This window comes from Typopeltis vanoorti, chromosome 5, assembly GCF_054136105.1.
Source record: "Typopeltis vanoorti isolate ZY-2024b chromosome 5, IOZ_Tvanoo_1.0, whole genome shotgun sequence".
NCBI classification, from domain to species: Eukaryota; Metazoa; Arthropoda; class Arachnida; order Uropygi; family Thelyphonidae; genus Typopeltis; species Typopeltis vanoorti.
Window position 1 is genome coordinate 102031922 of NC_143553.1, and position 21225 is coordinate 102053146.

The 21225-nt window shown below is 35.3% G+C and overlaps 1 protein-coding gene and 1 pseudogene across 1 annotated transcript in view; both read left to right on the plus strand.

The window, feature by feature from the left end:
- The window catches only part of Paics (PAICS bifunctional enzyme), a 130167-nt gene that overhangs the window by 44383 nt on the left and 64559 nt on the right, over nucleotides 1-21225 (plus strand). The window contains exons 5-6 of the mRNA XM_090393287.1: nucleotides 3604-3773; nucleotides 7961-8138. Of these exons, the coding sequence (XP_090249413.1) occupies nucleotides 3604-3773; nucleotides 7961-8138 (348 nt within the window). The remainder of the gene's footprint in view (nucleotides 1-3603; nucleotides 3774-7960; nucleotides 8139-21225) is intronic.
- Nucleotides 8776-8938, plus strand: LOC150106698 (U2 spliceosomal RNA; annotated as a pseudogene).

The window sequence follows — 21225 nt, forward strand, 5'->3', positions numbered from 1 at the left end:
AAGGTTCCATCTTATTGGTTTGTATCTTTTTGGATTTGTTTCCTATGTTTCAGTTCTCTTTTCATTAAGACAAGGTTATGGTCACTACTAATGTCGGCACCTGGATAGCTTTTGCAATTTTTTATTTGGTTTCTCTATCTTTTCTTAACCAATATATAATCTATTTGAATCCCCAGGTGTATCTTCTTTTTTTTTTTTTTGGAGCTTAAAATAGTGTATTTGCTATAACTAATTGTTTTTTGTGTACAAAATTCTATTAATTGCTTTCCTCTTTCATTCCTATGTCCAAAACCATATCTTCCTGAAACATTATCATTGCTCTCTTCTCCCACTATAGCATTCCAATCTCCCATTATTGTTGTATTGTCTCTGTCTTTAAAGCTGCTCCAGATTTCTTCTATTTGTTCATAAATTATTTCTTCTATTTCTTCATCGCTATGTTGTGATGTTGGCATGTAGACTATTATAATATTGAGGTTTACTGGTTCATTTTGAATGCTTATCGCCATGATTCTCTCACTATAGTTAATTATTGTAGTGATTAACTTTCCAACTTTTTTATGAAGCATTATTGCAACACCTGACTCGCCCTTCTTTTGTCCTGAATATATTATCCGAAATTCTCCACTCCAGAAATCACCCTGTCCCTCCCATCTTGTCTCACTAATGCCCAGAATGTCTATTTCAAGTCTTTCCATTTCTTTTTTCACATTTTCTATTTTACCTGGTTCTAGCAGTGTTCTTGCATTCCATGTTCTAATATTCAGCTTATTTCTTGTCTTCGTTTTTGAATAAGTACCAGGATTTCGTTGGCTGTCGACCTGAGAAGCCCGGTTACTTCTCCTGCCGGGCATGACTCCTTTAGTGAAGGCTCCATTGCCAATCTTGATTTCATTTTTAACTTCCATTGCTGCTTTTACTTGGGAATGTAATGTGGTGGTTTCCCCTTGCCTTCCACATCGCAGTATTGTAACATGTATGCTACAGGAGGTTAATAAAAGTAGCACTGCTGCCCACTACTATAACTATTAGTGGTTAGTTGAAAGAGGAGAAAACACCCCTAGCCCTTGAGTACTCTAATAGCTTCAGGGAGAATGAAGAACCTCCTCCTGAGGTTAGTAAGCAAGAAAAAGAGACAGACAAAGTTTTAGGTAAAGAATCCTCATTAGGAAGAATGTTAGTATGAGGATAGAAGCAGGAAGTGGAAGAGTTAGAGAAAAGGATGACCAAAAGCTTTGAAATAGATCATACTTAGCTCTGGGACCACAGGTTATCCATGCCCGTGCCTGCAAGTCACAAGCCCCATGAGGACAAGAAGCTGATAGCCAACCATAAATAACTGGCCCAGGACCATCAATGATTTTGAATGCATCTGGGGAAAAGAGTACAGCAGACAACTGTCACCATGTTCTGGTACCTAATACTATATCAACATCAAATTCCTGACGTGCCCTCGAGGGGTGTACATGATATGACAGTGCTACATGAACAACTTACATCATTAACTTCCTTTCTACATTTCACATGAAATGTTAAATTTCATATAAACTACACTGCAGTAAGTTTTTGGCAAAAGTTACAAAATTTTGTAAGGACATAATTCATGTATAGTGCTTACAAAAAACTATGCAGAGGGACATTTCACTGTGGAATATGTCCACCCCAAACTGTGATGCCAGGAGTTCTTGTGGTAAACTGACCCACTGCTCCTTCAGAGCAAGGATAAAGCTTTGTTTCCTGGACAGGGAATTTTGAGCAGCAGTGTGTCTCCCTGTTATATCCCAAATGTGTTCTTTGGGATTGAGATCTGGGGAGAATGCTGGTCTCTCGATTTAGTTAATATCCGCTGTCTCCACTGCTCGTATATTGGTGTGGCATTGTCATCCATAAAAATGAATTCTTTGTCTGTAGCACCATGGAACAATTGAACATGACACTGAAGAACTTCATTGCAATAGTGTTCACCAGTCATAGTCCCTTTTATCCAGCACTTGTAGCTTGGTGCATTCATTAAGCATAATGCTTCCTGACACCATGATTGCAGCACTGCCATATCTATCCCTCTTCAAGAACATTCTTGCAATGGTAAGTAGTACCACTTTCATGCCAGATCAAGTGTTGTCTAGAATTGAAGGAAAGACTAAAACAACTCTCATATGTAAAGAGTTCATTATCCTGTTGGTGTCTTGTTCAATTTTATGGATACATCACCACTAAAAATGTGCTCTACGATGAGATGTGGATGAAGGAATGCAGACTGCAAACCTTTGGGTGTATAGGCTTGCTTTTCACAGATGTCTTGCCACAGTTTGTGTAGATATCTGTGTACTGTGCTTGAATGGAACAGACTTACAAACTGACCTGCCATGGTGCATTGATTATGTTTTGCTGTTATAACCAAAAATCTGTCTTCATGCTCCATAGTAGAGTGAAGGTGACCTCTTAGCAAACACTTGGAACACATTCCATTGGTTGTAAACACTGTCCAGAACAGCTTAAATACAGCACTATATGAGATTCCAAACTCTGGCAATTCCAGTAATCTGCTGCCTTCTTCAAGGTTTCTAATAATTCTTCCCCAATCATCTAGATCAGGCATGGCCAACTTCATTCTATTCGCGGGACCAATATATGACGAGTACTAGCGTCACGGGCCGCACACCTTTAGACAGAACTTAAATAAAAATAAACTCTGCATTTTTTCAAGGAAATAGTTATATATTGAATTATAAAATATATTATTATTATATATAAAATAAATTGAGTAATCTTTTAAAGCAATTTTGATTCAGTGTTGAGAATATAAATTGTTTCCATCATCAGAAATAATGAATATGGCTAGTATATCAATCAGAAAATCGGCAGTCGAAACTAATAGCTAAATTGATAATGCATATAATTTAATATAGTTTTTATCCTGCCACAGGCCACACAAAATCGCGTTACAGGCCTGTGGGCCTGCTGTTGGCCACCTGTGATCTAGATGATGTTTGAGACACTGCAAGACTTCCAGGTTTGCAACTTTATTCCTTCACGAAAAGAGGTTCCTTCAAACACAATTCACTTGGCATAGCCTTTGCCTTTTATACTGCTAAGTGCTGCCACATGACCCCTTTCACACACAATTTGAAAATTTGAATGTGCACCTGCTTTCTACTTGAAATTGCCAGTTATACAATTGCTACAAGCTGATTCATTTGAATTTGTGGTTGTAATCTTCAAAAATAGTGTTCATCCTTAGGTTTTGAACACCAGTATATATAACACCCCACACACACACACAGTTGTGTGTTGCTCACAAAAAGTGGAGGATCCATAGTACACTAATACTTTAGGTAGGCAAGATATTGATAGACAAATTTATGCTGAGATACTTCTCTGGTATGTAACTGCTCTGATCAGTAGCAGACATGGCTAGTGGCATTGTTCTATATCATGGCTAGCACTGCAAGTTCATAGTGTTTTTAGGTAATAAACATTATTCAATGACATGAAAAATTTTTAGATGAATTGAGTTTCATATTCTTTATATATCAAAAATGTTTAGAAATGTTAATGTGTATTTTTTTTATTTAACATTAAAAAAATTATTATTATGCTTAGGGCAAATAGTTTTAGCAGATGTTATAGATAATGATTCCTGGCGTCTGTGGCCCTCAGGGGACAAAAGACTTATGGTTGATAAACAGGTGTATCGCAATCTTCAAGAGGTAACACAAAAAGAATTAGAACAGGTGAAGAAGAATTTTATATGGGTAGCTGATCAAGTAAAGGTAATTTGAACTTAGGAGTCTCTTGGATATCATGCAGTTTTTATGTTTTAGTTGATGGTAATTAACTATTTATTGATAACTATACATAGGACATTTTGGCACTTATAGCATTGGCATTATTATAAGTTCCTATGAAACTTATTGGCACCGATTTACTTCATTTCATATAATGTTTACCATATATCATTAAAACATCTTAACCTGGTATTCATCACTGCTCAAGTGCATACATCAGAACATGAGTTTCAAAAGACATTTATGTGACTCAATGTTATCATTTATCAATATATTTGACCACTTCCCTTTCATGATTTTAATGGTATACATCACAATAAAATCAGGAAAGGGAAGTGGTCAAATATATTGATAAATGATAACAATGTGACTCAATGTTGAGTCACGTTGTTATCATTGTTTTCAGTCACATGAATGTCTTTTGAAACTCATGTTCTGATGTATTCACTTGAGCAGTGATGCAGATATTGATGAGAGTAACACAATGAACATATCACAACTAGTTTCCAGTCCAGTTTTTTTTAGTAGTACCTTCTGTTGAACCATAATCACAAATACATTTCATTGTCCAATTTCCCATATTAGTACTTGAAATTGTCTGCCAATCAAGAAATTTATCTTCATATATAATGTTGAATACTGCTCCTTCCTTTCCATGATCAGTATTTCTCAAATATAACATCTTGATTTATTATCTCAACCTGTTTGTCTTCTTTCTTTTGGTAACACACTAATTATATTGACATGCTGCTTCCCTAATTTTTCTGCCAGCTTGACTTTTTTCCATTCTGTTATTGGTGTCTAATTCCAGTTATGCCAATGTTGAGTTTGTTGCAGTTGTTGATGTTCATTTTCCAAGTTTCCTGAAGAAAATAGTTGGGAACTTTGTTTAGTTTAGTATAATGTAAAACTTATATTGTACAACATCTCATCACCGTATATAATTATGTCAATGGTGGCTTTTTCAGTTCTGCGAATGTTGAGTTTCTTCCACTAGCTAACTAGTGTTCCTCCTGGCAAAAATAGTTGGTGGGAGGAGATGGCTTATTCAAAATGAAATTTCATCTATTTTACCATTTTATTTTGTTTAAGCCAGTTTCTTATGTCATGTTGGAGGCCTATCCATTCAGCAAATTGTTGACAAATTGGGCTGTTTCAGGTCAACAGTCAGTGATACCATACTGAGATGGAAGCACAGGGAGTCAACTGCAAGTGCTACCTGCAGTGAACAACCCACCACATTCACCAAACATGACCATAGGGTGCTACAAAGAATAAAAACCATCATTTGTCATCTAACATATTGAAAGAGTCCCTTATTTTTCATTCCCTACTTTGTTTTCCTTCACTTAAATTTTGCTTATTTGTCATGAATAGTCAACTGCTGCCATTATATATTTCTACTAGATCTTATTTCTCATGCTCTATAGTCTAACAAATTTATTTGTTTTACGACTGCACCAGTTGGACTATGTATTGAGTGTGAGATAAGATTTTAAACTAAAAACAAAACAGATATTGTTAGCATTCCCCTGCTTATGTTAATCTTTACCATTAATTAGACGTGGCTTGATTAATGATCACCTAAACTTTATCTTATGCAGGTTCAAAATTTCAGGGTAGTGCATTGACAGAATCAGTCCAATGTGTTGTTCACAAAACATTTAATTAAATCAAAAAAAAAAAAGGCATATTTAGTTTGATTCACATTAACATATATATATATATATATATATATATATATATATACAATTGCATTATAATTCTTTTGTTATTTTAAATTTTTCCTAATTCTAATTTTCTTCCTCTAAGGCTAAATCACAATCTGGAATATCCTGCCAGTCATATCTACTCAAACTAACAATAAAGTATACCTTAAGTAAGCTTAATTCAATACCATTTACTTTATCTTATTGTACTCATAAACAGCCACACTTGATGTACACTCTTGTTCAGAATTATCACATAACTGCTTACAATTATCATTCAGCACTGCCTTTTCTTCCTTTGTCTTTCTTTCCTTCTGGCTTTTCTTGATTTCCTGCCAAATTTCTTCTTTGTCAGAGTTGTTGATTATTCCTTGTCCTTTATGATCCTTAATATTGTGGCAATGTGCAGCTCTTTCCTTTAGATTCCTGACATTGGATCTTACGTGGTGGCAGACCCAGATAGCTCGGAAACCTACGAAGCTTTAGATTCCCAACAGTGAACCTCACCTGGTGGCAGACCCAGGTAAGACAAGGTGAAAACTCTGAGACAGTCCTTCTCAACATCTCGCCTTATATGTACAGACTTTGATTTTTCGCATGTATGCATCTCTCTAAACTTCCAAATATGGTCATGTATTGACATTCGACCATGATGACGTCATACTGAATTGCCATATATGGCAGTTCAAAGAATTCTTCGCTATTCTTAGAATTAGACTTACTAATTAGACACGAGTTAACAACATTACATAATATTGTCATGCTGCACATTATTTTAACAAATGCTCATGGTTCATTTATGACAAAAGATTATTACAGACAAAATTTGACATGTCTTTAAGTGCAATCTCTTTAGAAGATTATGTAAAAGCGAACATGATAAGTTACATAATTACATATCATGAGAGTTTTACAGGAGGGATGGCTTGTTCAGCATGAAATTTCATCAGTTGTCCATTTTATTTTGTTTAAGCAAGCTTCGTTTGTCAACAATTTGCTGAACAGATAGGCCAGCAACATGGCATAAGAAACTGGCTTAAACAAAATAAAATGGTACAACTGATGAAATTTCATGCTGAACAAGACATCCCCCACCCTGTAAAATCTCTCACGATACGTAATTATATAACTTACCATGTTTGCTGAGATGGAAGTGCAGGGAGTCAAGTGCTACCTGCAGTGAACGACCCTCACACTCGCTAAACGTGACCGTAAGGTGCTACAAAGAATATTATTATTACAGGCAACTCCAAGGAGTCCTTAGACTCATCGAGAGAGGCCCTAAACATCATGTCAAGAACTATTGAGCATTCGCACAGTATCTCTCATCTGTGAATGAGTTCATAGCTTTGCTTTGAACTCATTCACAGTCATGGCACCCACAACAGACTCTGGCAGCTTATTCCACTCATTCACCACTCTCCAAGTATAAAACCTAGTTCTAACACACTTGCTCGGTTTCCATGGATGGCCCCTAGTTCTCCCACACCACACACCTGTAAAACTCCCATTTGTTGTCCAACATGTTGAAAGTCCCAGGCATCGACTGGAACATGAAACTGTACAAAAACATTCAGAACCAAGGCTCACAACATGGGTTTCCATGGTAGGACTGCAATATGCAAGCCCCACATTACCCAAACCAACATGCAGCATTGTCTTCAGGGAAAGAGCTTGTACACTAGGACGTGGAAGCTTGGAAAACTGTGTTATGGAGTGACGTTATGATGCTACTCCCTCTACCAGCAGATGGATGGGTGTGTGGGGTATTCCCAGTAAACATATCTTACAGGAGTGCATGATTCCAACAATGAAATTCAGAGGTGATGGTGTAATATGGTCTTTTTTTTTTTTTTTTTTGGTATGGCCATGGATCTCTGTTTGTGGTAACACAAACATTTAACTCAGAAGTATCTGAACATTCTGAGTGATGCATTGCTTCCTACTTTGTGGTGTTGCTACAGAACTGACTATTTTCTCTTTTAGCGAGGCACTGTCATAAGGCTGCTGTTTGTGCACATGAATGTCCCACACTTGACCAGCCTCCATAGAGCCCTGATCTCGACCCATTTGGACATCTTTGGGATGAAGAGTGTTGGTTGTGGTCAAAGAACATCTGCTCCAGGACCTCGTTACATGCCTACAGGAAGAATGGTCCAAAATTCCCATTAATTGCCATCATACACTTGTGGAAAAGTATGCCCCATAGGATTGCTGCAGTCATCACAGTGAAAGAAGGTCCTACATATTATTAACTTGGGTGCTGTGGCTGTTTTTTCCTCACACTGGTGTCTTGACTTCTTTCCAAGCTCTGTGTTTGAGAGGGGTTGGGGTCTCTGTAAGTTTTCTCTAGTGAGGATTAGTTGTATTATTTTTGTCTTATATAGTCAAATGAATAAAGATTATTTGTTTAAATGAGAGACAAAGGTATATCATATCCTGTCACTTTTATGTATTTTCTAGAAACTTCTAGTCAAACCAAAAGCCCAAGTTGTAGTATTGATGGGGTCATCTTCTGATAGTGAGCATTGTGAAAAAATTGCCAAATCTTGCCAGAAATATGGAATACCATGTGAACTCAGAGTAACTTCAGCACACAAAGGGACAGATGAAACATTGAATATAATTGCTCAGTATGAAGGTGAGTGTTTTATCATTGCTCTTTTATTTATTAATACTTTGCATTTCATCAGTCTACTCATTTGTTTTTTTTTTTGTGTACTATATACCCCCCCCCCATGTCTTTTTTTGCTTTTTTGTGTATTATATACCCCCTGCATGTCTAATAAGAAGGACCTCCATTGCACCAACACGTTGCATGGACCTCTGATGCACCACTGCTGTCAGTCGAGCCCATTTCCTCTACTGATCAGAGAGCATTTTAAGTGAAAAACGCATGTGGAGATGTACGAACCGATTCCTCTGCTGGACATGAACACGAATCGGCTGAATGGGGGAAATTATCATGAGGGTTGAGTTGGTGTCAGCCAAGTTGGGATTTGCTGTAGACACTGTTCCTGAACGAATGGCTTCTGATTAGATGGGCTTGACTTGCATCGCCACCTCTACAGATCAGAGTCACCCTGTAAGCCACAGGCTTCTACGCAAGGGGTGCAACTTTAGGACCCGGGTCGAGCCCGCTTCCTGAAATGCTCACAACAACAAAAGAACCGTCTTCTGGAGGTGAGGCCTACTGTTTTCCCTCAAAGAAGCAGACCACACCACCAACGTGCGGGCATCCCCGGGGACGACCCCCTTTTTTCGGACCTGTGGTCGTTATCGCTTCTTGGCCTTTTGGCTAAGATCAAAGTGTAGTATCTGTTCTTATCAGCTTAACGGGTTCCATCGGAGCCCAAGATGTTAAACTGATTTTTGGAAGAGATGTGTACTACAATCTCTCTCTCTCACCACATGTACTGTGTGGTGGCAGCTAAATCAGAACTAAGCATTAGGAATAGCTAAAAGTATTTAATTGACAAAGCAAGAAATATGAAACTGGAATTGTAATTTTTTTTTTTTTTTTTTTTTATGCACATACTTATATAGTACATACTTTTTGTATTGGTAGACCAAAAAAACTAATAGTTTATTTGCAAAATGTCATAAGTTCATGTCTCTTCTTGACGTAAACTCAAAAATTGTGTACTTTCAGTATATAAGAATCAATTTTGCCATTGAAGAAAATAAACTGCTTTAGGTTAATCGGCTTCTTAATAGTGTCTGTGGTCATGGTAGGTGAGCATGTACGTGCGCACGTACACACACACAATGCATTAAACATGCACTTGCTTAGCGTGAAAAAGATGAATCTGTTAGGAATTTGACAAAATATTTTAAATGTTATTTCTTTAAAATAGTTGCTCACTCCTGAGAGTATCTACATTTGACCCTGTAAACCAAATGGTTCAGATTGTAAATCAAATTTGCTTACCTTGGGAGAAGGGAGACCTACTTTCCATATAGTGTTTTGCTATGACTTTTTAATATGTGAAACACTAAAAAAAAAAAAAGTAATAAATTCATTTTTAGAATATTTAGTTTCACATGCCACACCAGCAAAAATTATATCTTACAGAATGTATAACACCAGCTTCATTCATTTTGCATTATCTAGTTTAAGTTTAGTAAATTATATTAGAATTCAGCTAGACATTTTTCTCATAAGTCAAAATTATTGTTTTAATTGTTGACCCAAGTATCTGCAAACAAGGTTTGTGTGTGAAGTATCTTCATAACTAGGCTACTTGTATGTGGAGTGAAAAGACTTTACATACAGAGTTTGTTTATTCTCACTTGGGTGAAGGAGATATTAAAACAAGAATATAAAGTAGGGGGGGAAAATACTGCTTTTTTATTTTGTTATGTGATAATTTGAAAGATAATGAAACCTGAGTTTCATCACTACAACTTGTGGCTTCTGTATAAAAGCCACAAGTTGTATTGGTACATCAAAAATAAATGCAGTAAAGAGAAATGTAAACTATAACATTATATAATTTTGCCTGGCTTCTCATTTTTCTCACACACACATGCATTCTACAACATTGAACAGAATAAGAGCTCCATGCCTTACATTGTATAAAAGAAACTACTATGGTCGTGTTTTCACAAGGTGCACTTGATAGGAATATGGATTAATCCTCTGCGATATTTGGAAATCACTTATCAGATCTTTCCATACAAGGCTTCAAGTGTTCATCCACTATCTGCATGCAGTGCTGAACAGTATCTAACTTGTGCCGACTTCCATTTGCTTTTGGTTAGTTTATATTATAATAGTTCTAGCTCTGTGATGAATTATTTATCTGTAATCAACGTATTTTGTTTTCTGTGTGATATGTATAATGAAATTTATCATCTGGTATCTATCTAATCCTGCAATCTGTCTTATAAGAAGAAATATCACATATTTCACTTGACTATTAATTAGATTTGTCTATATTTCAGACATCTAAGAGCTAAATTTATTCAGATAAAAAAAATGTGTAAACATCAATTACTTTCTTCATTTCTCCTGTTATGGTCCTGAATAAGCAATCAGAGATAGTCATCAAAAGTAGTGTATATTAATTTGCAAGTCTTATTCTGAATTAAATTTTGTTCATTTATCATCATCAAATTCCTCATTTTATATATATATACAGTAATCCTCGATTAGTGCGTCATTATTTTTTCGATACCCAAATTCGATTAGTGAGCCAATATACGTCTTAAAATTAAATGTTACAGATTTTAAAAATTTTCTATCTATACATTTTTTATGGCTAACTATTTTAAAAAATCACTCACTAGAATGAAATAATTTAGTTACCTATTTAAAACATTTTACAAAGTTATTTTTAATGGCCTACTACACTACTTCCATGTACACTACGTATACTATGTTCCAATATTTATGTCGTCTGCTATAGTATGCCCACAGATTTGAGACACTTCTGTGCATCTCACAAAAAGGAGAATCCATTCCGATAATAGGGTAATCAATCCATCTTCTGGAATGAGTTGTTTATTATTACATGTTGGAAAATTAACTTCTCTTTTATGATCATTGTAGTTTTTAAAGTGGTAACTATTTTGCTTGTATAACAGTTGGGGAATTTTATCTATAAATCACGTGATTTAGCATGTTGTTCACGGATTCGTATGTCCTCCATTTCTTTCTCCCCTTCAGCATGAATCGACTATTCTTGGCATGAAGACAAGTGAAGCTGTACAAAAGTGTGGGCATACTATAATTACATAGCGCTTTGATGGTCGTATCTTGTACCTCCTTTTCAAAGTTATGAGTGTGTTTTCCTTACTTTTTTTTATTTTAAAGTATTTTCCCAAGCTTAAATCGTGAGTAAAAGAATTAATGAGCAAAAAAGTGGATGTATGGAAAAGATTCGATTATGAAGAGAGAAGCAGTAAAATTTGCAGAAGAGTAGAAGAGGTAATAAGGCCATACTGTCAGTAGTATGAAAAAAGAAACAAAATGCCCACCAAACTACGTTAGCTGAATTCTTTGTTAAGAAGTAGAATAATAAAATTTATATTCTGAATATGTTTTATTGTCTTTCAGCTTCATGGTTTTCCTTTAACTAGGCCCTGAGACATACCTTAATTCTTTTATAAAAAAAATTAAGGTTCAAAAAAGAAATTTGAGGAACAAAATATACTGTTTCCCATAGGATATTATGTAATATATTTTGATAGTGCGTTTTTCGATTAATGCACCTGTTTTAAAGAACAAGAACGCGTTAGGTGCACTAATTGAGGGATTGCTGTGTGTGTGTGTGTGGGCTATTATAAGTTCATATAATTACTGATATCAATGACTTTCCTCCAAATCTTCTCTCTAAGAACACCAATATTGTCAGATTAAGTCTCCTAGGACACTTCTTACTATATTAATGACACACGGATTGACATGCTAAGAGTGTCAAGTTCCTTACTAATATAATAGTGCTGTTGCTGCCATATGTTCACATCCCTAATTTTTTTCATCTCATATCTGTTGTCTCCAGAGTTGTGTTCTAACACAGCTGTCAGATCCATATGTTAAAGTTGGTTTGAACACTGTCTTGTATACATCTAGTTTAGTATTTTGACTAATTTCTCTTTTTCCATATGAATTTACTTAGTTGCCTTCCTACCTACAGCTTGGCTAATTCTGTTGCTATTTTCGTATTTAATTTGCCATAATTTTGCTCTAAATAATTGAAATGTTTGACTTGTTCTATAGGTTCTCCATTCAGGATACAGTTGATGTTTTCAGTGTTCTTGCCTATTTTCAGTCTGTCATGTATTGCTGATTTTCATGCCAAAACTACATAAAATACTACTTCAATAACTCGTGTAATAAATAAATTTTGTTATTACAGCAGTTATTCAAGTTAGGAATCCTACACTTGTACTAAATTTATTGGGGAGAATAACATCTGCATAAAGTAGAGCCAAGATTAACATCTCCTATTTTGTTATTAGATTTAATACCATATGTAAAAAAAAAAAAAAAAATCTTCAAAAACAACTTCAAAAAACATTAAAATGGAACCTACAGACATAAATATGAGCATCACAAGTGTGTTTAGCAAAGTTGAATGGAATGAAACGGCACTAGAAAAAGATTAAAAATAGTGTTCGATGCTTCCAATATTTCCAGTCAGTTACAGAGGCATCAAGGAGTACAAAATGAGGCTTGTAACACATGCACAAAGGCAACATGAAATTAACTGAAACTCATGGACAAAGACTAGGATCATTCTATGGACACCTGTTGACAGCCTAGAAGAGTTTCCCAAACTTTTCCTAGACAGAACACTTCACAAATCCTGAAATTTTCACGAAACATCTTGGTTATTTTGTAATGTATTAATTAATTATTAACGTAGCTGGTTTTATTAATAATTAATTAAACATCAATTAAAGATAAACATCATTAAATTAATTTGTGCTGATTTTCATTGACATATCCCATTCTGATCACCAAAAATTTATAATATTATAAGTACTTACGAGTGAATGCAGACTTTTTCTCCTGCGTGCTGGTAATTTCCCCCTCCTTTTGTACATCCTGGAGATCGCTCTGTAGGCTGATGGTGGATGACTCGATATCTGTTGCGTCACAAACACCTTCAATAAGAGATTTCTTAATACTAAAATTAAACAAAGTCCCTTCTCTCTTATTCATATTAAAATTTAAATATGCAGGCCTATTACTTTTAAAAAATCATGGCACTACGGTTTCGAAACTTTCACCCCTACAATACGAACTTGCGAAGAAAGTATTCAGTATTACTAGATTTGAAAACTGGATACAGACTACCTTGATCTTCAATTTTAGTGGAAAAATTTTCTTTATACTTCCTTACTGATTCCTCACTAACATTTGCAACACAGATGTTATTTCTTTCAGTTTTGGGTACAGGGGATACGCCGCCCATTGTTGTAATCGGCTTGCAGGCAATTTTTATGATCGGTCCTAAACAGCAGCATTCTCCTTCCCAATTGTTGAAAGATTTCGATGTGTGAAAATTAGCAATAATTCATGAATATTTCCATTTAAAAATATGCCGCTTGGTCACTGACATTTGCTACACAGATGCCATTTCTTTCAGTTTTGAGAACAGAGGATATACCGCCCATTGTTATAATTTACAGCGGCATTCCCTTTCCCAAATGTTGAAAGGTTTCGATGTGTGAAAATCAATGATAATTCGTGAATACTTCCACGTTTAAAAATACACGGCTTGGTCACTGATATTTGCTACACAGATGTTATTAGGAGTTCTGGGTCTGAGCTTTTCGACATATTCACGAATATTATTCTCCTCAGAATATTTCCACTATAAAATATTTATTCACAAAAAATGCTTAGAAAACTAAAATGACAAATTCCAGGACATTGCAAACACTTATTCCCCTTCCGCAGAACGCAGTTTCGGAAACCCTGGCCTAGAATGTAAAGTGGGATCTCGAAGTATTAGTGTTTCCCATATTTTGGGTAGTTTTATACAGTCATATTTATTTAAATTAGGCTGCTTTTGTTTTTAAAAGCAGCATCAGATTCTAAAAACAGTCTCTCTTTTAAATTTACTGTGATCAAGCATGGTCTGCAAGAACAAATTGACACACAGACAAGAGAGGAAACAATACTAATGTTAAAAAATATTTTCTCGCCAGACACTAAAAAAAGGCCTAGCTATGGTGTCCATTTTGCCTATTTGGCAGCGTATATGGAATCATTTGAACCAACAGTGCTCAATATAATTAGAAGAAAGACACGTATAAACCACAGTGAAAATTATTTAATTGTAAACAATTAAATAATTTTCACTGTGGTTTATACGTGTTTCTTCTAATTATGAACGCACCACAGGTTTCGTTATTTAAAAAAGTGCTCAATATGTACTATACTAAACTATGGCTTAGTATCTCAATGACAATAAATCATTTGGCCACACTGAAGATACCCTCCACAGTTCTACAGAATTCTTCAATAGCTTAAACTACATAATCCAGTTCACATTAGAAGTTGAAAAAAAAAGACAAATCATCTCCTTTCCTAGATGTTGTAATATCATTAGAAAATCATGGTAATGTTTCATTTGAAATCTACAGGTAAAAAAAGCTCTGTGCTTGAAGATAACTAATGCTATGTCACATTGCCATTCTGTCCCAAAAACGTGCATCATCAGAACACTCAGACATGGCATAACAGTATCCACAGTGATAACAATAAAAGGCAAAAAAATAAATAATCTAAATTTATACTCCAAGAAAATGGTTACAATCAGTTAGTCTATTTAAAATGTTTTTAATTGTTTATCATCTTTTCCAGTATGCACAATGCGGCAACAAGATGACTACAATGGCATATTTCTTTACCCTACACAAATGTTGCAGATCCATCCATCTGTTCACTGGATATCAACTGGTCCTGTTGTATGCTTATCTGGAGGCTTCAATTCTGAAGATCAGACACACTATTCCTCCATCTAATTGATAGTCTTCTCCTTCCTCTTTTTCCAGGAACTTTTATCTTCTACTACTGTTCTGAGAAGTCCTCCTTCCATCCTTTCAGTATGTTCAACATATTTATCTTTCTTACATTTGTCTCTGTATTCTTTAAGAGCATAAGCCGACTTATTTGCCAGGAACGTTTAATGTGCTTTCTTCTTTAACTTCCTGTGTCCACCGTGGAGTAAGGATTTTTCCTATCCTTACAGAAAACCTCACCATATTCCTCTCTGGCTGAATTGATAATGTTTTCTTCAGGATTTGCCACTGAATCTCTAAGTTTGGTTCCTGTTCTCAAACTCTTTTTTTTTTTTTTTTCTTCAATAATGTTTGTGTATTTTAGTCTATAGTTCACATCTGAGAGCTGCTCAACTTTTATTTGTTTTAAAACTTTCTTACATGTTCTTCTTTTCAATAAAAAATTTAATTTTATCCTGCTCAAGACTAAAATGGTGATCACTTCTAATTTCAAATACTCTGTACACTCTAATGTCCTGCAAGAGCAAGAAAACATCACTATTAATAATAACATAGTCAATGAGACTTTCTTATTCCTTGCTTCTTCTCTCCATGTGAATTTGTGCACATTTTTATGTTGGAACATTGTGTTAGTAATAACCCGTCCATGTCCTGAGCAGAAATCCAACAGGTATTTGCCATTATTATTAGCTTTACTCTTTTCTCCAAATTTTCCCAAAATATTTTTGTATGTGTGACAGTCATTTCCTACTCTGCTATTTAGATCCCTAACAAGGACCAACTTTTCCTTTTTCATTGTGTCAGTTGTTTTCTCTAAAGCCTGAAAAAATTCCTCCACTTCTACCTTAAGGAGAACCTTCTATAGAACTATAGGCACAAATGTCTCATTGTCCAGTTCCCCATTCTGATAATTGCCCACATCATTCTACTTGATATTGCCTTCCAATATTTAGTGTTGAATACTACTCTTTCTTTTCCTTGATTGTCATTGTCTGAATATAACATTTTGTGTTTATTGCTCAGAAAGAGCTCACCAGCTTTGTCATTTTGTTGTTGTTTCAGTCATCCCTATTATGTTGATCTGGTACTTATCCTATTCCTCAGCTAGCTCCATTTCTTTGCCATTCAGGCTTCTTATGTTGATAGTACCGATCTTGAACTCTGAGTTGGTGTGTTTCAGGATTTCTTCCAGCAGCTGACTTTTCACTGTACGTTCTGGTTCCCTGGTGAAAACAATGGGCACTTGTTTAACTGGACGACACCCCAGCCGGCATCGGATTCTGTCATGTTGTACTATCATTTTATATTGTGGTTTAAGCCAGTAAGAATACAATTTGGTCTGCCAAATCCCAAATTGCTAGCCCAACCTTGTCCATTTGGTATCCGGGCAGATACCTAACAGGGTGCACTATGAGAAGGTGAAGATTGGGCATTAGGTCAGAAGCCCTGGTCGGTTCCCCGCATTCCTTTTAAAATCTATGTGGAGGTCTTCTCTGAGTTATACAACTTTAACCCTTAAGCATCCCAAAAGAATTATTTTCTCAACAAATATGTAACCCAAATAAATATCAAAAACAAAGTGACTATTGCAAGTTTTAAAAGAGGTATACTGTGAGTAGACATATCGATACAAAATAAATAACGGAAAAAACTCGCGTACAAAAATTATTTAATAGTATAATTTTCGCCTGTGTGTCACAGGCATCTTCAGTACATTAAGCTCAAATTAAACAATAACTGACAATTCCAAAAAGCGCCACCTAAGTAGCTGGTGTAAGATAACTAAAAAGGTCAATAACTTTCCTTAAAAATAAAAATTAAAAAAAAAATAATAATAATAATAATAAAATAAATAAATAATAAAAAGTTAGGAAAGATTAGCTGATTTGTAAAGTACTATCTCCCATAAAGGGGATAGACGTAAGCCGTTGGATCTGTTTAAGTTATTAGAATGAAATAGAGTTTCACATGTTTCTTTATAAAGGTGTTCCATGAGAAACTGATTTTTGTGAAGAACTCTTGTCCTTCTCCAATGAACTCTGTGTCTGGTGAAGATGGCATGTTCTGCAAGTCCAGACTTTTCAGGTTTAAAGTATTCGATATAAGATTGGTGTTCTTCTAGCCGAATAGAGGCAGATCTTCCTGTTTGTCCGAAATAAGATAATCGACAAGAGCACGGAATCTGGTAGACACCTGGATGATTAAGATGTGGAAGCTTCTCCTCAGGAGAAGTGAGAAAGGTGGAGATTTTTCTAAACGGTCGAAAGGCAACAAAAATATTCAGTGGTTTTAAAACTTTTGCTATACGTTCACTGATGCCTTGTACATAAGGGTAATGCGCGTTATTTCTTCTGTGTTTGAAGAGGAAGACATATGAAAACTACTCAAAGTTCTTTTAATGAAGCAATTCTTATAACCATTAGATAGAAAGATAGAAAGGAAGAAGTTATATATTGTAGTTCTTTCTGTAAAAGATCGTCTGAAGAACAAAAGGAGTTGGCCCGATGAACCAGTGTTTTAATAGTTCCTGCCTTTTCACTGGGACGGTGATGAGATTCCACATGAATATAATGGCCATACAGGCCATTATATTCATGTGGAATCATCCAGGTGTCTACCAGATTCCGTGCTCTTGTCGATTATCTTATTTCGGACAAACGGGAAGATCTGCCTCTATTCGGCTAGAAGAACACCAATCTTATATCGAATACTTTAAACCTGAAAAGTCTGGACTTGCAGAACATGCCATCTTCACCAGACACAGAGTTCATTGGAAAAGGACAAGAGTTCTTCACAAAAGTCAGTTTCTCATGGAACGCCTTTATAAAAAAACATGTGAAACTCTACTTTATTCTCCTAACTTAAACAGATCCGACGGCTTACGTCTATCCCCTTTATGGGAGATAGGAAAGATTAGCTGATTTGTAAAGTACTAACTTTTTTTTATTTTTAGGAAAGTTATTGACCTTTTTTAGTTATCTTACACCAGCTACTTAGGTGGTGATTTTTGGAATTGTCAGTTATTGTTTAATTTGAGCTTAATGTACTGAAGATGCCTGTGACACACAGGCGAAAATTATACTATTAAATAATCTTTGTATGTGGGTTTTTTCCGTTATTAATTTTGTATCGATATTGCAAGTTTGTTGCTTCAAAACTTTAGTCTTGTACTGTGTGATTTAGTTATGTCACAAAATGATCACCTTTGCAAGGAGTGCCCTGGTACAACACCAGGGCACTCCTTGCAAAGGTGGAGCAAGCTACCAACACTCCTATCTCAGTATCTCCCATAATGCAAAACACATCTCCTTGCGGATATGTCTAATGTTATGCATTAAGGGAAGGGCAACAACCCAGACTAGTTTCGACCTTTATTGAGGTCTCTTCAGTGGGAGCCAGGCCCAAGTGGAGATACCAGGTAGAAGCATTAGCAGGTCATCTCTACCTATAGGAGTTGCCAAATGGTGTGCCACCCTTTTTTTTTTATTAAATTACTCTGGATTTAGAGAAAGATGTTGAAAGTTTATTTTTCACTTGGTTAGAATATAATAAATTTAGTTTAATCCTTTATCCAAGGATTAAATGGATCCTTTATCCAAGGATCAAGCATTTATGTGCAAATAGAAATAACTCCATCACTGAGTTGAAGTTTCTACGGCTTGAAACATCCACAGTAATTTTGTGTGGGATGCACTACACACAGTTTATTGAAAAGAAATATTTAATTACAGGAATCATTAAAAGGTACCTATGGCATGACTATAAACAATAAATTACATGATTAATCACAGTAATTAACTTTAATAAAATGAAAGTACAGATATTTCGTACTGAAAATAACAGTACATCAATGTATAGAAACAAGCAAATCAAAGGAACGGAAATACAAGGTACATACATCAGTCTGTGGTTTACCAATTAAAATCACGTGCTAGAAATTAATATTAATAAATAATATTATTGAAAACTATTTTTGATGGTTACATAAGATAATCTCCCAAACCTTTGGGAAAGAAATCATTCAGATCCAGATTTGGCTGATGTAAAAGTGCTTTGCAACTTTCTTTGAAAAGGTGTTCATATTTAAACTTGCTTGTATGGAGAAGATGAACTTCATCCCAATGGATATTGTGTTTAGTTACTATGTTGTGCCAGACCAGCTTTTCAGGTTTCATGTATTAGATATAATATTGGTGTTCATTAATTATTTTTCCTACAGTACGGCCTGTTTTCCCAGAGTATGTTAGATTGCATTCACAAGGTATCTGGTAAATGCCAGCTAATGATAGATGTTACAGTTTCTCTTTTGTAGTTGACAACATATGAGAAGTTTTGTTATAGGAAAATGTGTGGATGTGCGTTGTCTGAGGCTGAAACTAGTGTATTAGCTAAAGGTCATGACTTTGCTGTGGTACCTAAATGCATCCCGTATCTTGATATTTTGCATAATATCGAATGCAATCTGTTGGAACTTTCCAATGAAGATGCTAATAAACTATGCTTTGAAGTTGCTACTTCACTTTTTAAAAGCAAATTACCTCCATGTAATTTATCTCGTGCTGAAACTCGTTCACAGTTTTCATTAAGACAAAATAGCAAATTATCTATTTCAAAAGTGGTAATGGATAAGGCTGACTATGAGAGGAAAATAGACTGCCTTTTACAGAATACCTCCACCTATCAAGAAGTTAGTTATAACCCTACAAAAATGTAAATTTAGCAATTAAATAAGCTGCTTGATGAAGTTGTTAGTTGGGATCAAAATACTTTGGACAATCTGTGCACTCATTTTGGAAGAACTTCTTGTTTATATGGCCTTTCAAAATATAAAGAAGGTTATCCAGTAAGACCCATAGTGAATTGTTAAATTTCTGTCATTTATTAACTGCCCATACTGGACAATCCAGATCATTTATCAAGAATTCCACACATCTTCTTGAAAATCAAGAATATTCAAATACAAGAGTAGTATGTTAGTCAGCTTTGACATTGTTTCCCTCTTTACCAACATTCCATTATCTGACACTGTTAATTTGTTATATGATGATTACCCTCCTGATATTGCAAAGATTTTTGAAATTGTTATGCAATCAGGATATTTCAGCTGGAAAAAAACAAGAACTATAGACAAGTTGAAGGTATTGCCATGGATAGCCCTCTTTCTCCACCTTTGGCAAACTATTTTCCAAAGCGTGTGGAAGATACCTTGTTTTCATCCATTCATCCACAACCCTCTCATGATGTTTTTGCTGTTTGGTCTCATTCTGAAAATGAACTTACCACTTTCCTACAACAGATCAATAGCCATGAACTCAATTCACCATGGAAAAAGAAAAGGCTGGTAGTTTACCATTCTTGGACATCCTTCTTATGCGAACAGCCTCTGCTAATTTATCAACCAGTGTTTATCAAAACCTACCTTTAGTGGTAGATACATTCATCAAAAGTCTGCTCATCACACCTCTCAAAAAGAAATTTGTGTTATCAAGTCTTTAATTAATAGCACATAAGGTGTGCTTCATTCCCTCCAAGCTTATACAATAAGAACTTCTCACTATCAAGACGTTAATGGAATTTAATGGTTACAACCCTAATCAAATCCAGCAGATAACAACCTCCTATGTTCCAATCCCTTATTTATGCCATCTTGGAACTGATTGGTAGAATTTTGAGAAGTATCATCTCATTCTCACATATTTTCCTATCAACAAAATTTCACATCTCTTACCATCTACAAAAGACAAACTGTCACCTCTGTGATTAGCTGACATTTATCATATACTTTGTGAATGTAATCTAACATACTACTTTGGGAAAACAGGCCGTTTGGAAACTTTTAGCCATAAATTGTTATACTTGTATCAAAACCTACCTTTACTGGTAGATAAATTCATCAAAAGTCTGCTCATCACACCTCTCAAAAAGAAATTTGTGTTATCAAATACAAATTTTCAAACACAAAAACAACAGTTGGCTTTTAATATACCAAACTTGTCAAGGCTACAATAGTTTGTTATATTAGATTAGTTTGCTATAATGAATTGTTTTTAGCACAGTGTTGCACCTGTGAGGCTCTGATTGGGGCCTTTCAGTAGGAATAGTTACTTCAAGTGTGTAAATGTATCCTGGAAGGAGAACTGATTATGGAAGAGGAACCAGTGTGTTGAGCAAGTGGAGAGTATTATCATGTATTCTGGTTGGTAGATGGCTAATTTGTTTCAGCAGTGCTTACAGCAAATACCTTGGCC